Source organism: Tasmannia lanceolata, unplaced genomic scaffold (genome assembly GCF_043159265.1).
Source record: "Tasmannia lanceolata isolate RefF3 unplaced genomic scaffold, GAP_Taslan_0.1 ptg000012l, whole genome shotgun sequence".
Lineage (NCBI taxonomy): Eukaryota > Viridiplantae > Streptophyta > Magnoliopsida > Canellales > Winteraceae > Tasmannia > Tasmannia lanceolata.
In genome coordinates, this window is record NW_027518689.1 from 39,160,550 (window position 1) to 39,178,337 (window position 17,788).

Below are 17,788 nucleotides of genomic sequence, written 5' to 3' on the forward strand. Positions count from 1 at the left end.
AATGGAGAGTTTATGTTGATAAATCAACAAGGGTTTGAATCAAACCCCAATTTTTAGTTTTCAAGTATGAAAACCCTAATTTTTAGTTGGGAAGACGAGGGCATTTTGGTATTTTTCCCCCACGCCGACAGCTCCGTCCAGTTAAAAAAATCCAATGAAATCACAGGGGTCTACTTGTAACTTTTTAAACTTTTGGGGTTAAGTTGAATGAGTCAGAAACCACAGGAGGCCTAGGTGTATTTCCCCCCAAAAAAAAAATGGCAATCCTTGTGAGAAACGGGCTTTTCCACATAATTTCGATTACCTCTCTTTTACTAGGTGTTCTAAGTGGACTTATTTATCTTTTTTGTTTGAAATTAGGGATAATTAATTATTTTTGGGTGCTGCTTGAAAAGCTTACTTTGTCTCTCAAGGCTAACATCACGAAAAAAAACCTTAGAAGGCCCCTTGGACCATTTGGTTAGGGTGAAAACGCTAGACCAGCGATGATCCACCAGATCAACGGTCTAGATCACTACAAATACTAGTATGTGGTGGGCCAGACTCTACGGAAGTGTATTCCTAGAACGGCTCTTATAAAACTACGCCTAGAGGACCCATTTTCCCACGATTTACACATTAAAAGCTTTTCTCGGTGCACAATTTAAAGAATGGAGATGATTTTTCGCCCGCCCCCCCGTAGGATAATGCGCCCCACTGTAACGTAAATTATGGGCAGACTCGTCTTTTTGACAAGTTCAAGGGAGCGCATTATGCTATAGTAGGGGCGAAAAAATCATTACCCTTTAAATAAACTTTGAAAAGCTTCTTTCGAACGCTTAGATGTGCTAATAAGATCTGTTCGTTACAAAGAGCGAGTGCAGGTATTTTGAATAAGATCTTTTGGGGGTCCATGGCCTCCCGCTCCTCATCCCTTCCTTGGGCTTGGGCTCTTGAAACCCTATCCACCTTCAAGGATTCAGACACAGATCTTCTCCGAGGTATATAAAAGATCACAGCCAAAAATATAAAAAAATCTTTTGCTCCTTCTTATTCTTAGAATCTTTTGAATTTTCTTCTTCTTTCGTTTCCTCTCCTCTCTTCGACGATTTGTTGATTTTATAGTTTACTTTGTTATAGCTCTGCTGAATAAAGTTTCGGATTTCTCGAGCGATTCGTTTAAGATCACTAGAGAAAGGGTTTCTTTAAGATATATAGAGGAATGGTTGGATTCAGATGCTGCAAATGGTAGAAATGCTCTGTCAATTGAGGTTTCTGAACGGAGCGAGGATGTGCTTAGAAAGGTAATTTTTTGAATTTTGTTTCGGCTTTCAAGATTGCTTTCTCGGCCAGATTTAGTGTCTTTTGGAACTTGATGAGATCATTGTAATTCATTTCGTTGGGGGGGATATTTAGATTCTTTTCTGTGTTCTTGATTGAATTGTGTTCGATTAGGTATTAGGTTTTTTTTTTTTTTTTTTTTCGAACAAGTGAGATCTATTAATAAAAAACTCCTCGGGAGAGCAACGAGAAAAAAAAAGAGAAAAAGATCTCATGCCAAATCAACAAATTTGAACATGAGACTCCATAATTAGCCAAATGATCAGCCATAGAACTGCCTTCATGTTAGGGGATTTGGAAACGAGTGGCTCTTTATTGCTAAGTTTATTTATTGCTTTTTGAACCGTAAAACCCTAATTCTTCCTCTGCTAAGCAATGAAATAAGAAGTCATAGGGAACTTTTCTCGAATGTCTCCAATTTTTTTTTATAATCCAACAGTTTAGGAAGAATCCATTCTTAATTATTGCCACTGAAATAGTTACTCGATGCATGAAATGTAATCATCAAGCAAAGAACTTGTTTCAATGCTTTAGAATAAGTTGTTATGGTTGAGAACAAGACAAGCTGACCCAATACTTACCTGAGTTAATCAAATTGGTCAAGACTCTAACTTGGGCAGTTCGTTAGTGCTGCTCCCTGTTCACTAAATACACTGATCTCTACCCCTTTTGTTGTTTTCTGTTTTTATTCCTTATCAATAGAATTCATTGTATTTTATAAAAAATTAAAGCAAACAAAGATAGAAAAGGTTTGGTTTTGAATTCTCAATGAGTTTTCATGGTTCAATCATGCTTTTCTGGCTTCAGCAACTCCATGGCTATCTTTTCACAAAAAAGCATGGGTGAAAATTTAGACCTGGCTATTGATTTTCTCCCATGTTTTTACAAATCTTCAAGATGGAAATGTTCTTCAAGCTTCTCCTTGGCCTATTCTCTTTTTCCTTTCTTCATAGACAAACATATTCTCAACTCAACTCAACAAAGCCTTTGTCCCAAACTAGTTGGGGTTGGCTAAATGAATCCTTTAGAAAAATTTCATGAATAAGGTGAAATGAATCTTTTTCTATATGATTCATTTCATAGAAGAGTGGCAAAGTTTACAGCCGGCTGCCAACCTGACACCAACCCTCCTCCTTTATCTTGGCTTGGGACAGGCTGTGGAAAACACAGGCGGAGTTGTTCATAGACAAACATACATGGTAGAAAATTAGGAAATCCTCCTTCTTATGGAAATATTCACCACCACTTCTGGGGAAGCTTCTTTGCTGCTGATTGTTTAGATTTTACCACTCATTAAGGTCGAAGAATACAAATTTTTTTTTTTTTGAATGGTTGTGAGTTTCATTGAATAAAAGACCGAGGTGGTCTTGAGACTATTTTTAATAAATCCAAATGGGATTTTGGGGGAGGTGATAATTTCTCTATTTACATGTAAATCTTAAGTAAATTACTTTACATGTAAATACCCAATTCTAAGAGGCAATAAGAAGAGAAGAGAAAAAAATTTAACTGTTTCGTCCGAAACAGAACGAAACACATTGTTACAGCCGAAACAGGCCAAAACAGACCGAAATGCCGGATGAAACAGAACATTCCCTTCTTCTGTTCTCGTTTTCTGGACGAAATGGAACGTTTCGGGTTTTGGCCTAAACGAAATGAAAACAAGCTTGGGTGAGCTTTGAATTTTATCACTGGTTTGATCTTTTTGAAATACTTACACTGTTTTTATTCTAGTGTTTTTGTCCTTTTCTTTTCAATTGAATCAATTCTGATCTGGGAGCCTCACTGATTTGGTATAAACTATGTTTTGTGTATTCACTGGTTTGATCTTTTTGAAATACTTACACTGTTTTCATTCTAGTTCTTTTGTCCTTTTCTTTTCAATTGAATCAATTCTGATCTGGGAGCCTCCCTGATTTGGTATAAACTATGTTTTGTGTATTCGCACCAGGTGGTTACATCCAGTGACCTGGGAAAATGTGGAACAGAGCTGAAACATGTCCTTAGCCAGTTTATTCTTCAAAAGAGAGCTACCCTGCCAGAACATGCCTTAGACCAGGTAAAGGGACTCCTGTTAACTTCTGTACTTTGGGGAAAGTGATAAATTGCTAGTTCACTTGTTTATCTCACTCCACATTGGCTTTTGATTATCAGCTAAAGGATTCAATTCTTGAAGGCTGTCTCCCATCTGCCTCATCCTTAATGGAAAGGAGTTGCTTGGCCAAAGAAAATGGCATGCATTGTCTCGGCCATAGTAGAATTTCTGCAAACAGTAGTGATGAGTATCAAGTTGCAAAGAGGCTTAAGGTCAGCACTGTTGATGGAAAGATTCAGTCACTAAAACAAAATCTGGCTCTGGTGGTCCCACAAAATAGAAATGGAATCTTGCAACAAGATCCTCCTGGCAGAATCTTAAGATCTGGAAGTCGAATGTCTCCACAGATTATTTCTGTCCATGACAAGAAAGAACATTTGCTTGGAGGCATGGTAAGTGCTAATGATGATAGTGTTCAGTTACTCAAACGGAACTCTATTGCTCCTGATAACAGAGGTAAAATGCCTCGAGGACCGCTTTCAAATGGGACTTTTGAACATGTTGCTTCCCACCAAAATATTTGTATTGATGAAACCAGATATGATGGTGAGCATGATGTCATACCAGAAACATCAAGCAGCAGTGATGGGGACCACAATCCAGATAGCAACTACCCAAATGACAAGATGATTTCTGCTGAGAAGCATAGATTTCTGAGCTCTCAAAACCCATCAAATAATGATTCCCTGACAACGGATTGGACGGAGGAAAGGTCTTGTATAAAGTGTGATGGAGGAGGCCAGGTGCTGATTTGTAGTCATATTGACTGTACATTATCAGTTCATGAGGGCTGCTTGGACTCGTCTGTTAGTTTTGAGGAGAACGGCGAATTTTACTGCCCTTTCTGCTCTTATTCACGAGCGTATTCTTCATACCGCGAAGCCAAGCAGAAGGCTGCCCTGGCAAGGAAAGCTTTATCTATTTTCATGGGTAGGGATCTAATTCATGTGCACTGGCAGAAACAACCTGTAAGAGTTCCCAGAAAACTAAGTGAAGTGAATTCAGCAGGGAATGCGAATTGTCCTGTTGAGATTCATGCTGATCAGCAACATAGAGAGATTATCAACAATAGTACCTGCAATAGAGTGGTTAAAAATATTGAATGTAATAACCGAGATTCACCATGTGGAGAAGAAGGGACATCTCTAATCAATAGGGTTGAAGACCATTCTCACATGGCAACAGCAGAAAATCAGCAGCAAAAAGAAACTTCTATAGACTGTAATAATGAATTAGCCTTTAGAGAAGTAGATAAATCACTGATTAGCGAGAGAGATGAGGCTTCCCTAATCAACGGAAAAAGTAACTCTGCAGAAATTGTTGGTGATGGTCAATGCGTAAAACCAATTGAACATCACCAGCAAGTAGAACCTGCTAGTGCATGTAAAAATGATATTTTACCCTGTAGAGAAGCAGAGAGAACTCTAATTAGTGAAATAAATGGTGTTTCTCCAATCAAAGATAAAAGTGGCAACGCAGAGATGGTTGACAACCACCCATGCATAATTGAGAAGGAATTTCATAAGAAAGCAGAAGCTGCACCTGATGATAACGTTGGTAAGGCTGCCGGTAGAGAATCACAGACTTCTCCAATCGAAGAAGGACAAAATTTGGTGAGACAACAGGCTTCTAATCAACAGAACCCTTCTTGTTCCAGAAACCAGAACAGAGAAGACATCTCCAGCAAATGCATAGTTCCAGTTCCATCTAGGCATTAGTAAGTTTTCAAATACTTGAGACATATGGGAGGATTAATCTTTCTTGTTTGCTTTGTAGTTTCACTTGCTGTATGTAGCAACCCACTCTTCTCTTTTCGTCTCCTCTGGAAGTAGTAGAGAATATCACACACAAAAAACCTTAATTTCTTCTCTTTTCGTCGTCTTTTGGAAGTAGTAGAAGATATCACACACAAAAAACTTAATTTGCATACTTAGATCACACATCCACATGCGCCTGGCCTGAAATTACTGCTTGTTCTGAACATGCATTTTTCTTTGTCTAAACTGGGCATGACTTCTAATTTTCACTTGAGTGGAACCTACGGAACAAAGAGCCATTTATGCTCTTCAAGCCTTCTGATTGGCGGTTGTATTTCAATTATAAAGTACATAAAGTTCTTGGCTGTATTTTGTTGTGGAATGCCTCCTGTCTGTTTCCTTCACACACTATACATTTCGAATGATGGATGCTTGGCCTGCCGATAATACTAAATAACAAAAAAGCCTGCCCGAGTTGTTTAAATTGGACTTTAGTTGAGTTCTTATGGACGTTGAATGTATTTGTAATGATTGTCTTTTGTAACATAAGTTATCCTTCATGCAAATCATGGCATTTTACTTCAAGCGTATAGTTTTTTGGCATCAAGTTCTGAAAGTTTTCTTTCATTGTAATTGTAACTATTCAAACAAAGCATTAACCAGAGTTTCCTTTTCATTTTATTTTTAGCTCAAACCCAACAAACATGAGGCGAAACAAACTTCTGTGGACTGCAGAAGAGGAAGAAGTTCTAGAGGTATCCATTATTTGATCTGGTGTCTACATCATTTTTTTTTGGTAATTCATCAAGTTAATTGATATTTAATCGTATTTTAATAAGTATGTAGTCCTGTTGTCTTTCATAATCAATTAAACTTTCATTTATTTCAATGTCTATGAAGGAAATTCTTACTCTCAAGTTGCTTAAAAAGGTGGGAGTTAGTTTGAGAGGGATAATTCATGATTAATGAGGATGCTTTGATGACATTGAACTCTCTTTATTTGTGGACGTATGGTTTCCCCTATTATAGCTTGGTGGGTGGGATTTTTGTGTAGTTTTTTTGTTTTCTATTACTTTTTCATTGTCTTGTTGAGGTGTCACCTTAAGCCCTCTTGGTCTCCTCTTTATTCTCTTTAATATAGTTTTAGCTATCTTTCAAAGAGAGAGATTGAGGGGAGAAGCTTTGTAACAGCACAATTGGGGTGAGATGCATGCTGTCTGACTAAGTAGGAGGGAATGAGGAGCATTTGTGTAAGGGGAAGGAAAGACATCGAACATTACCATAAAAGTAAATATGTCTCAATTTATATAGGGGTAACTTTTATGGAATGTACTTTGAGGAGAGTCTTACTTTCACTACATAGACGGGAGATAGGATGCATAGATAGTCCTCGATGTTTTTTTTGCTAGTGTGCATGTTGAATTATTTAATATAATTTGATGCGAAGACTAGGAGCCATGATTCATGGTGCAAATTCAGACAAAATATAATCAATGTTTTCAAAGGCATTGATGAAGGATCAAATCAACGTATGAACTGTATTTTCTGGCCTGACCTGACCTGACATACAATGCCTTCTATAATCTGTTCAGCCATATTGTATATTGAGTGTAGATCGAAAATCAAGGCATACACCTCGAGGTGAGGTGCACTCAAAACACCTCGAGGTGAGCTCCAAGAGGCGGGACACCCAAAAGGCATAGGTGTTAGGGTATGAGGCATATGCCTCACAAGCAATGTGCATGGAGACAGTTGCTTATTGTCCCTAGCATGTTGATTTTTTTTTCACTTAAACCTAGTTTAAGGTTTAAGTTAAGTGGGCACTTGGGAGGAGGGGTGGGGCTCTCCTAAGAGTCATTTCATCTTTTATAATCACCTATTTCATGATTTTGAAGAAATTTGAACTTATTATGGTGATTTTTTGGAACTTCTTCTTTACCATTCAACAGAGTCGAGAGCCATCATGTTCAGTGGATTTCTATAATCAAAATGGGGCTATTGGTGGTGGAGTTTTTTGTGTGCACTGTTTCGAACAATTAGTAGAAATCCTTAATTTTCTGGGTTTTTCCTTTCTAAATTCATTCAAATGTTTTCCTCCCGGGGTCGGGCCTATAGTTCAATGGTTGAGGCTTTGCATCTCAACCCAGAGGTCGCAGGGTCAATCCCAGATTACCTACCAAAAAATAAGTTTCCTTCTATTTGTTGTATTTCAGAGTGGCTTCTATTTCTGTTTGTGAGGTGTGACTGTATTTGTGTTTTTTGGATGTGGAAATTGTGAAAGCAGTGTATACGTCTTAATCTCTCTACGAATTATTATGTTGTCGGTACCACTTGGTAACTTGGCAATGATAGTTGGAGTATGGGGTTGATACTCTATTTTGCTACTTCCTAGTGTATTGATTGTTGGATGATGATATTTGGTGGAACTAAAGCATGCATTTTTTTCTAAATTTTGTAGTTATTTATTTTATTTTTCTTATTTTTTTGTTAAAAATTAAAATTCATGAGCCTTATACTTCTCCTGGGTTGAATTCCTTTGCCTCAAACCTCTGCCTCAAAAAACATTTAGGGGCCGTTTGGATATGCAGATTTTAGAATCCAGGTTTTAGTTTGAAAAACAGTGTAAAAGAGGGTCATGATCAAGCTGCTGGTATGCTATCCTGGCAGCGTTTCTTGGATTTTAAGTAAGAAAACTAGGTTTTAGAAATCTGTCCTGCATCCTGCGATTTCTAAAACCTGGAAACATGGGACGATCGCCAGCTCTCATGCTGTCGGAAAGAAGGGCTAGAAATCAGAAAACGACGGCTGCTCTCCTTCTTCTCGTCTCCCAACTACAATTTTGAGGAAATCCAGGATTCCAAAATACGCGTATCCAAACAGCCCCTTAGTGTAAAGGGCGCACACATATTGCATAGTCAATGCAGAACAGGTGAGCTCTAAAAATTGATCATCTTTCATCAAGCCTACACTATGTTTTATGGAAACCGATATTTCTATAAGGAATAGATGTATCCTGAAAAGAACTACATAAAGTAAATGGGCAGATTTGCTATGACTGCCTTGATCAAAGTAATTCTCCTCAAGGTCATTTCATGTCTCGTACATTTAGGGCATTGAGAAACTTCTTTCTCCCCTATCATTGACGGTTTGATAGAAATAATTGATTTTTATATCACCAGCAGCAAGACACAGAGCTCTGAACCTCTGCCTCCAAGACACTACTTCCTGGTCGATAATCCTAATCTGTTCATTTTTTAGACATGTCCTAGAAGCATTATCCGCTTCTGAAAGCGTGATCCACAGCCTCTAGTTCTTGCCTTTAGTTGAGGAATGTGCTTAGTTTTGTTTTGGGTTTGAATTTAAGTTCAAACTTGTGATTATTATTCTAGTTTAGCTACACCAACCTCCTTCAAGTTTTCCACTGGAAAAAGATCCATCCGTATTTTGTTTCAACCAACCATTTCCAGTTTAAGCCATATAAATTCAAAACTGTGAGTAGTAGTATTGCCATTCCATAGTCTTTTAATCACCGCAATATCTATAATTTTTTGAAGCTTCATAGCAATATTTTCTTAAGAGTATCAATTTTAGTTTTTGCATTTCAACTTTCCTCATAAGATTACTAGAGACTTGAACAAATTCATCTGTCTTGAGTATGAAGCTTGGAACCTTGGCCCACCTTGTGTTTTATGGTTTATTATAGGGTGAATTTTTGTACTAATTTTCAAAAAAAAATATGGTGTATTATAAGGGTATTTTTGTACTACATTTACATGTCTTCAATGTCATTAATTTTATTTAGATATGGATGCTTCATTTCTCTTGCAGTCATATATAACTTCATGGTTATCATAAATAATATGAGTCATTAGTCTTGAGTTCTGGTTTTTTGACTTATACATTGTATCAGAGATCTAGGTCCCATTAATCCTAGAACATTGTTCTGACTTCATGCAACTAGATTTTCGGCAAACAATGTGGAATCTCAAAAGTTATTTGAGAAACCTCAATGTCATAAAACACTTTGGCTAGGATTAGTGATGCAATCCCATAGATCTACCTCAAATATTTTCTTTACTAGATAACATAGCATAGAACCCTAGACAATACACTATTGTCCTCCACCTAGTGGCACATTTTCTTTACTAGATCTTGAAGTCAGGGTCTTTCAAAAGTATAAAAAAAAAAATTTATCTCCAGAATAAGTTTCCATGCGGATTGCATTGGATGGATACTACTTTTTTAGAATTAGACCATCAGGCTTCAGATTGTTCTGTAAATGTTTCAAAAATTGTTGATTTATTTGGAACCCATCCAAGTTAAGTCAACTTAGTTTGGCTGGAATAATTGACCAATTTGAAACTATGATCACGTTTTTCCGTTAGCTTCCAAGTTTCATGATTAGGGATTATGTTTAGACAGATTTGTTTTTGTTAAGAGCTTATGCTTTCCTGCAGCTCAGTCATTTGAGACCTAACTGATATTTTTATGTAGGAAGCAGTGCAGAAATTTTCTAAAAGTGGTGAGACAAGTATGCCATGGAGGATGATCTTGGACTTTGGCCGCAATGTGTTTCAAAGAACTCGTACTCCGGTCGACCTCAAGGATAAATGGAGGAACATTATGATGAAAAGGGGCTTAGCAAGAAAACAAAGGTAATCTAACTCTTTCATATATTGTGAAATGGCATAAGGTGTTAACTGGGAACAACCCTATTGTAAAATCAGTGTAAAATCTTTGTTTTTTTGTTCTGTAAAATCTTTTTTCCTTGTTTCTCATGAGACACTTCAAATTATATATTGTTGAAAAGCTCAATGAAATGAGGTTTAGGTTACCTTTGAATTTGCATGTAACTGTGTAAATTAACCTTCTTTTAATTTTTTGTCATGCCCTTTCATGCCAAAGTTAATTTTTTGGATGTATTGTTGATTAATTCTATGGTGGTAAACTACAAAATTGGGCTAATCAGGCCATATAAGAAGTAGAAGAGACTACTACACTTTCTGGGTCATCTACACTAGCGGCTTTCATTTGATGATTCTGGAGGTCATACTTTTCAATTATGACAGGTATGCCATCCTTATTTCCTTCCTGTACAACATCTAATTCTATTACTACAATTGTTCTTGCTAATGGTAGTTCTCATAAAATCAAGTGTCTCCCAGTTTTTCCTGTCTCCTGATCATTTTGTATCTCAATTTCGCATTAGACTTACTATTTGTGTGTCAATTAAATAAATATTTGCAATGCTCGGTAATATTTTTCCCGTCTTCTTGTTTGTTTCAAGATCTCGAGATGAAGAGGATGATTAGTGGAGGGTATGAGCGTTGAGCAATATACTATCCGAAGTGTGATGTTATGGCTTGTCATTCGAGCATCTATGCAAACTAGTGGCATTGTCGACTTGGACATGCAAACTACGGCCTGTTGATATCTCTGGAGGGCAGCATGCAAGGAATAAAAAAGATTCCGACTCCCCGCTCTGATACCAAGTTGTGATCTACATGGGTTTTGTTGAAGAAAGGATGAAAGAAGGGGGAAGAAGGATTTACAACAATTAGAATTGAGTTGATTCTGACTTTTATCCATTCGCGTCATTTATATAATAACGACAAGAATGCCCTGCAATGGCACACGACTTCTTTATATGGAGTCAATATTATTCTTTTAATCCTCACCTCAATTCTCCCCTCCTTTTTACAGATAATTGCTTGTGACCACAATTGCCGCTGTTTGGCATCTGTTAATTTCTCTACTTTCTCTTGTTTCACTAGGTTAGATCCTGCAGCTAGCCTATATTGTCACCCTTGTGTCATGATTATTGTTAACCATGCATGTTTCCGTTCACAGTGTCATTCCATTGCTCAGAAGCCCACTGGGCGCGTTTGGATTTGAGTTTTGGATACAAAATGCATCGATCATCTTCATAATCATGTTTTAAGAGAGAGAGAGATGTCTTGCTGCTGCGGAAGCAATGTCAAGGAGCATCAGGCTTCAGATTGTTCTGTAATTTTTTTTCATGGTTGCCAAACAATGTCTTTGATTTCCAAATAATGTCTTGCAAAACTGGGCTGGGCCGGGTCGACCTGCGGGTGCCCGTGGAGAAGTGGAAAAAGGTTTTATTTTACCCTTTTTTCTGTGATTGTCATTTTTTTTTCATTTTCTCTGTAGTTTTTCCGTAATTGTCATATTTTGTAAAATATTTCAGTATTTTTTTCATATTTTTTCTATTTTGGTGCCATTTTGGCGTAATGTTTCTATAAAGTTTAGTACCGCGTGATTTTTATTTATTGCTAGCCACCTTTGCACAAATCACAAATCTTATTTCCTGCTTTTTGCACATAAGACAACTCTCAAAAACTCAACATGAATGGGCTACCATCATGTGACCACGTGCAATTGGAGAAGGTAGCGTTGGAGAAGGTCGCTAGCAAATCCAATTATAAATTAAAAAAAATCTTTAAAAAATATGTCAAAAATCCGGGTGACCCGCGGGTTGACCCGGCCCGTACAGGCCGGGTAAAGGTCCAAGCTTAGTGACCCGTAAAATTTTCCGGGTCTTTTTTTACCCGGCCCGTTTGACCTAGACCTGTACGGACCGGGTCAAGCCCAGCCCGCCAGTTTGTCAGGTTACGATGCACCTTGTCACCTTATTTTTTCTTCTCTTCCTGCTTCTATTGCACCATTCCTCCCGGCTTCTTCCATCTGCCTCATTTCTCTTTCTTTTCTTTTTCCTCTCTTTGCCTCTCCGCTAGCTCAGGCTCTCTTGGGCTTCTATTGTTCTAGCCTTCTTGATCTTTCAAAGCCAAGTTTCTAATCAACTCTTTTATGTGAGGCTCATGCAAGCGTCTATGCACCAAAGGCCCCAAGAATTTCACTTTCACTTAGAGTGAAGGAACTGAGGTTGTTTTGCTAGTGATAGTGATGGAAGCCCAAAGTGGACGAGCAGTCTACATTCAATCCATAAAAGTCCTCTAATTGGGTGGTTAAGATCACCTAATTGGTGTGTTTTCCATGGACCATCCATGATGGGGACTGACCAGCAGTCCAAATTCAATGCATTCATCCTCTCTCTCTCAATTAGAACTTTTTTGGGTGCTAATTAATTAATTAATTTTTTTGGTGGATCCTTGATGATTTGATGGATGGTCCAAAAATCTGAGAAGATTTGGATTCAAACACTCATGGATGGGGTAAGAGGAAAACGACATGGGAGGTAGCGATGGTTCCAAGTTTCAACCTATCATGGTGGGTAATGAATGGCCAGTCAACATTAGGCCTTCTTTCTTGTTTTTCTTGTGAAGTAGTAAAGAGAAAGCAGCCTCGTCGATTGAATTTAAGTGGCTTAGGAAACAGTGCCTTCAATTTTTTATCTTGACTCATCAAATGTGGCCCACCTCAACGTCGACTTTCTTTCCAACATGAAATTATTGTCTCTTGCGACTTTTAAGGGTATGTTTGGCAACCATGAAAAAATTATTCCATGGAATATTCGTTGGCCCAGTTGGGAAGAATAATAACTGAGGATGAGAGGGGGAGCCACTTGACAGGGAAGGAGTGGAAAAACCGTGGGAAAATATCATTCCCCTCCCAAAATGCTTCAAAGAAATAAGTGGGCATAAAGCTAGAGATGAAGAATTCTTGATCATTTTAAAAGATGATATTCACACGAGTTTTTGGGTTTTCTTTTCCTCTCTGGGAGCTGATATTTTCACTCCCTTGTTTTGATATCGTCACCTGTCTTTCTGCGTTTTATACCAAGGTTGCTAGAGTGGGAATCAAAGGCTCCCAGGGAAGAATCCTACTAAAGGTTGCCAGAGCGGGAATCAAACGCGGGAATCGAAGTGGGAATCGAAGGCTCCCATGGAAGAATCCTACTTCCTTGTTTTATACTACTCTTGTCCTTTACAACTTCCAGGAAGCTATGTAAAGATCAAATGCAGAACAACTAGAGGGAATATCATCCCACCTCCCTTTTTCTTGTATTTTTAAAAGGAAGAGGAAATTAAACACAACGAGCGTTGAAGCCACCCTTGATTACTCTTAAGATAAACACACGTCATTAATTTAGTTCGTACACCCCTTTTTGGCTATTTCACAACTTTCATCACATCCTTAAGTAGCTCTCAATGACATTGTCAACGACGATCCAGACGCGGACACATGGCACCGAGTCCTACAGCCTTTGTGACAGCTACATAAATCTCATTGGAGATTATCATTAGATTAAAAAATTAACTATTCTACAAAATCCAAAACGATGTCTAAGACTTGCCGACTTGGTAATGCAGTGTTTATCATTTAATAGAAAATAACGAGTAGCTACATGATATCTCTTATAAAAAAATCATGTCTTCTACTTTGGATCTCTGTTTTCTAATCAATTGCCATTCTTATAAGAGAAAACATTAAGGATTTTGAAAGGTAGACATGATCATAAATAACAATAAAGAAAGGGCTGCTCAAAGAGTAAGGAAGTATGTGTCAAGGGCTCGCTTCTTGTTTACCCACATCAAAGAAATAAAAGAAACGCGTATTTTAAAGTATTTTATTATTAGTTATTGTAAACTATGAAGAGAAAATGGTTTCTACACAAAGTGTAGATAAGTTATCTACACACTAGCTTAAAATACAGAGGAGGGCATATTGTTTGGGTGATCCAAACCATTCATTTGATTTGATCAAGCTGGGGTCTACAACAATGTGCCGGTGGTCACCACTCAATCAACGGACCCTATCACATCCACATGGCATACGTGGGATCCAAAAAGTAGCCGTTAGTAAAGAAGTTAACAATTGCGTTTTTTGGCATTTTTTTCAGCATTTTCAACACTGATTACACTTTTCACCAAAAAGTAGTTGCATGCAAGGTTTTAAATTTCGACCCGAAATCAAAATTGTAGATACCCGATCAAAATTGTGGATACCCGAAACATTACAATATTTCTTTGAAATTTTGAAATTTCAGCCCAAATTTGAGGAATTTCACCTAAGAATCTAGATATTTTTAATTATTTAATACTTAAATTTCAAAATTTCGGATAATTTCAGTAGTTTCGGCCAAAATTTTCGGTTCCGGTGAGGACCGAAACGCTATCTGAAACCGAAATTTGAATTGTATGTAACAGAGACCTGATTACACTTTCTCTAGCAAATTGTGTGTCTATCAAAGAAAGGGGTGTAAATATCTCTCTAAAAAATGTTAATAAAAAAAGATGGGGTAATCAGGTATGTCTCTCTCCTGCCCTCGCTCTCCAATGGGCAAGTAACTATTCTATGGAAAAAAATCATGGTTGCCAAATGGGTAATGGGAGACATGTCCCCATCTCACTCAAAATATGATCAACTTTTTCCCTGTTATTTAGCCCTTACCCTCTCCTCACTTATCCCCTCTCAAGTCCCTCCAGCCCTCCCCAATCCTCTCTCACCACTTGATTAAACTAATATTCCCTGGAAAAAGAAATTCATGGTTGCCAAACCTGGCCTAAAAATATCAAGGTAATTCTTGTGGCTTTAGATAATTGGGAGAGGACTTCTTCCAAAGAAAGGTTCTGGCAGGCTCCATAGTTGCCGGCCATTACAATGACCCTTCAATTTTTTCAAATTGACCCTTTGTCAATTTATGATTGTCGTTTGACGATACCATCATACCAAATCTACTGTCTACATATGAAGTTAGGAAGGAAATTACCAAAACACCACTGTTCTTGTTCCAATCACCCACATAGCAGAAAAGCATTTTTAAACCAAAAGTACCCTTTCAATGTCAGCTCATGCCTCTTAATGAACTTGAAATCAACGCCACAACCATAATGTAAGCTGTTATGAATCTACTGACTTTGCTCTTCCTGCTAGCATTAGCATATTTCTAAGTAAGGAAGTGGATAAGGGGCAAATCTGACATTTACAAATGGTAAGGGGCATCATGTGATCGTAGATAACAACAAGGACCTTCTGAAAATCATGTGAAACACAAGGTCAGTTCAGTCATCTGACTTATTCCTAGGGACCCCACCAGCCACCCTGTCTAAACTTCAATTAAAAAGAAATCCCACAATCCTTGAACTGTTAATACCGGGTAAACCATGAAAGAAGACCGGCAGAGAAGGAGAACAAAAAGAGAATAAATAGGAGACCGAGACAAAGAAGAAGAAAAGAGAAGGAAACAGGGATAACAGAGAAATGCAATCACGCTGCATAAGAGAAGCCTCTCAAGCATGCTTACATGGCTGCTTCCCAACCCCTTTTCCCACCTTGGCTGAGCCCTCCAATCCCAATCCCAATCCCAACCCCCTCCCCACAACCACCACAACCGCCACATCTCGGTTCCACTTCGCCTCTGCCACCATGTCTTCTCTCTTACCAAATACCCAATTCACCAACCATGAATCCCTCCCTCCCTTACCAGAATGCTTCTCAAATTTCACTAAAGTCTATCCACAATACACTGAAACAGAACAAGCAGACGATATCAGAGCAAATGACTACTTCCACTTATCTCTCTCTAATCGCGTTTGTCTTGATTATAATGGGTTTGGCCTTTTCTCCCATTTGCAACTCCAGTCATCCATGGCTGCTTCTTCTTCGTCTCCAAATTCTGGCACGCAATTCTCCTTCTTTGACCTCTCCTACAAGTCAACAAGTCTGAAATCTCAGATACTGTATGGAGGCCAAGAACCAGGTTTGGAATCTGGTATCAGTAAAAGAATTATGGGTTTCCTAAACATATCCGAAAATGATTACAGCATGGTGTGTACTGCCAACAGGGCTTCGGCTTTCAAGTTGTTGGCAGAATCGTATCCATTTGAGAGCAATGGGAGGCTGTTGACAGTATACGATTACGAAAGTGAGGCAGTTAGAGGAATGGTTGAGAGCTCCCAGAAGAGAGGAGCCAAAGTAATGTCAGCCAATTTTTCTTGGCAAAGTTTGAGGATCCAGTCGACGAAATTGAAGAAGATGCTGGTGAGCAGAAGAAAGAAGAAAAAGAAGGGCTTGTTTGTCTTCCCACTACAGTCTAGGATGAGTGGAGCCAGGTATTCTTATTTATGGATGAGCATGGCACAAGAGAACGGGTGGCACGTATTACTAGATGCCTGTGCGTTAGGACCAAAGGACATGGACACCTTGGGTCTCTCTCTCTTCCAGCCAGACTTCCTAATATGTTCTTTCTTCCAGGTTTTTGGGGAGAACCCATCTGGATTTGGGTGTCTGTTTGTCAAAAGATCTAGCGCCTCTGTCTTAGAGGCATCAACGATGGCCAGGAGCATTGGTATTGTGAGCATTGTTCCACCCAGAAAGCCGTCTAACCAGCTAGACTATTCTTCTGCTACGGATTCAGACGCCCAAAGCTCTAAAATCCAGTTACAGGACGATGATTTAGCTATAACAATCTCATTTTCTGGTCCGATGTCTGTTCGGATGAGTGATGGGGAGGGCAAAAGGAACCAGAAGAAATTCGAACCGGGTGAAACTTCTGAATTACGCAAAACAGATGTTTCTATAAAACAGGCGGATTCGTTATCATCGGAAATAGTGGAATTAGAGAAAAGTGGTTCGATTCAATCAGAGAGTAATGAAGGCAGTGTAAGAAAAATGGACCCCAATCCCGCAATTGAATGCAGATGTTTAGATCATGCAGATTCTTTGGGACTTCCAGTCATCAGTAGCAGAGCAAGAATTTTGGTGAATTGGCTAGTAAATGCCCTAATGAAACTACAGCACCCTAATTCAGAGAAGGGGATACCCTTGGTGAAAATTTACGGACCGAGGGTAAAATTCAACAGGGGACCTGCAGTGGCATTCAATGTGTTCGATTGGAAAGGAGAAAAGGTTGAACCCATTCTCGTACAGAAGCTTGCCGATAGAAGCAATATTTCTCTAAGTTACGGTTTCCTGCACAACATCTGGTTCCCAGACAAGTATGAAGAAGATAAGGAGAAAGTCTTGGAAACAAGGAGTAATGGCGTAACATTGGTGGGGAAAAGGAAAGAGAAAGTTGCTACGGGGGTAACAGTAGTTACAGCCGCAATTGGGTTTCTGGCCAATTTTGAAGACATTTACAGGCTTTGGGCTTTTGTTGCCAAGTTCTTAGATGCCGACTTTGTAGAGAAGGAAAGGTGGAGATACATGGCTCTCAATCAGAAGACAGTTGAAATTTAAACCAAAGCAAATTCTTTTAGTTCCCCTTCAGACTTTCGGGGGAAGAACATCTTTATTGTTTGAGTTCAGTTTAGAAGTATTCAATTATTCTTTCAATTTATAAAGGTAAATAACGGTCAGTAGGTTTGATTACAAACAGAATTGATTTATTCAGTTGAATATAACAATGTGAGGTAAAAGAACTTCATGTGTAACAGAATCAGGAACACTACTACCAATAGAGATTGAGGCACGACCTCTTTTCAGTAGTTGGTTATTATAATTGTATTAGTGGTTGTTCATGTTATTTTGACGTCTTTGTCTCAGACTAATGATAAAGAAAGCTAATTGACCATCTTACTGATGTTGACTCTTAGGATACAACATAAGACCAACTTAGACCAACTAATGCAAAATAGTATCAGAAGAAGAAAAGTAAAGCAAAATAATGGATCCAAGAAGTAGATCAAATTGTAGA

At 38.4% G+C, this 17,788-nt stretch overlaps 2 protein-coding genes across 2 annotated transcripts; both read left to right on the plus strand.

Annotated features, from left to right (window-relative positions):
* Positions 1-820: 820 nt before the first annotated feature.
* LOC143888167 (uncharacterized) lies at positions 821-11,304 on the plus strand. Its single transcript, XM_077392506.1, has 8 exons — positions 821-980; positions 1,120-1,283; positions 3,272-3,379; positions 3,475-5,132; positions 5,861-5,927; positions 9,667-9,827; positions 10,142-10,241; positions 10,460-11,304. The coding sequence occupies exons 1-7, from the start codon at positions 893-895 to the stop codon at positions 10,155-10,157; spliced, it is 2,262 nt and encodes a 753-aa protein (XP_077248621.1). The 5' UTR covers positions 821-892; the 3' UTR covers positions 10,158-10,241; positions 10,460-11,304.
* A 3,931-nt stretch (positions 11,305-15,235) lies between these two features.
* LOC143888168 (Pyridoxal phosphate (PLP)-dependent transferases superfamily protein) lies at positions 15,236-17,617 on the plus strand. The gene has a single exon (XM_077392507.1). It carries the CDS (start codon positions 15,355-15,357, stop codon positions 17,329-17,331), a length of 1,977 nt encoding a protein of 658 aa, XP_077248622.1. The 5' UTR covers positions 15,236-15,354; the 3' UTR covers positions 17,332-17,617.
* Positions 17,618-17,788: the final 171 nt, after the last annotated feature.

Excerpts from the sequence above, each read along its gene's own strand:
- LOC143888167 (XM_077392506.1), top strand. The coding sequence starts at position 893 with ATGGCCTCCCGCTCCTCATCCCTTCCTTGGGCTTGGGCTCTTGAAACC. Across the intron at positions 3,380-3,474 it reads CAGAACATGCCTTAGACCAG|CTAAAGGATTCAATTCTTGA; the intron begins GTAAAGGGACTC and ends TTTGATTATCAG. Across the intron at positions 5,928-9,666 it reads AAGAGGAAGAAGTTCTAGAG|GAAGCAGTGCAGAAATTTTC; the intron begins GTATCCATTATT and ends ATTTTTATGTAG.
- LOC143888168 (XM_077392507.1), top strand. The coding sequence starts at position 15,355 with ATGCAATCACGCTGCATAAGAGAAGCCTCTCAAGCATGCTTACATGGC.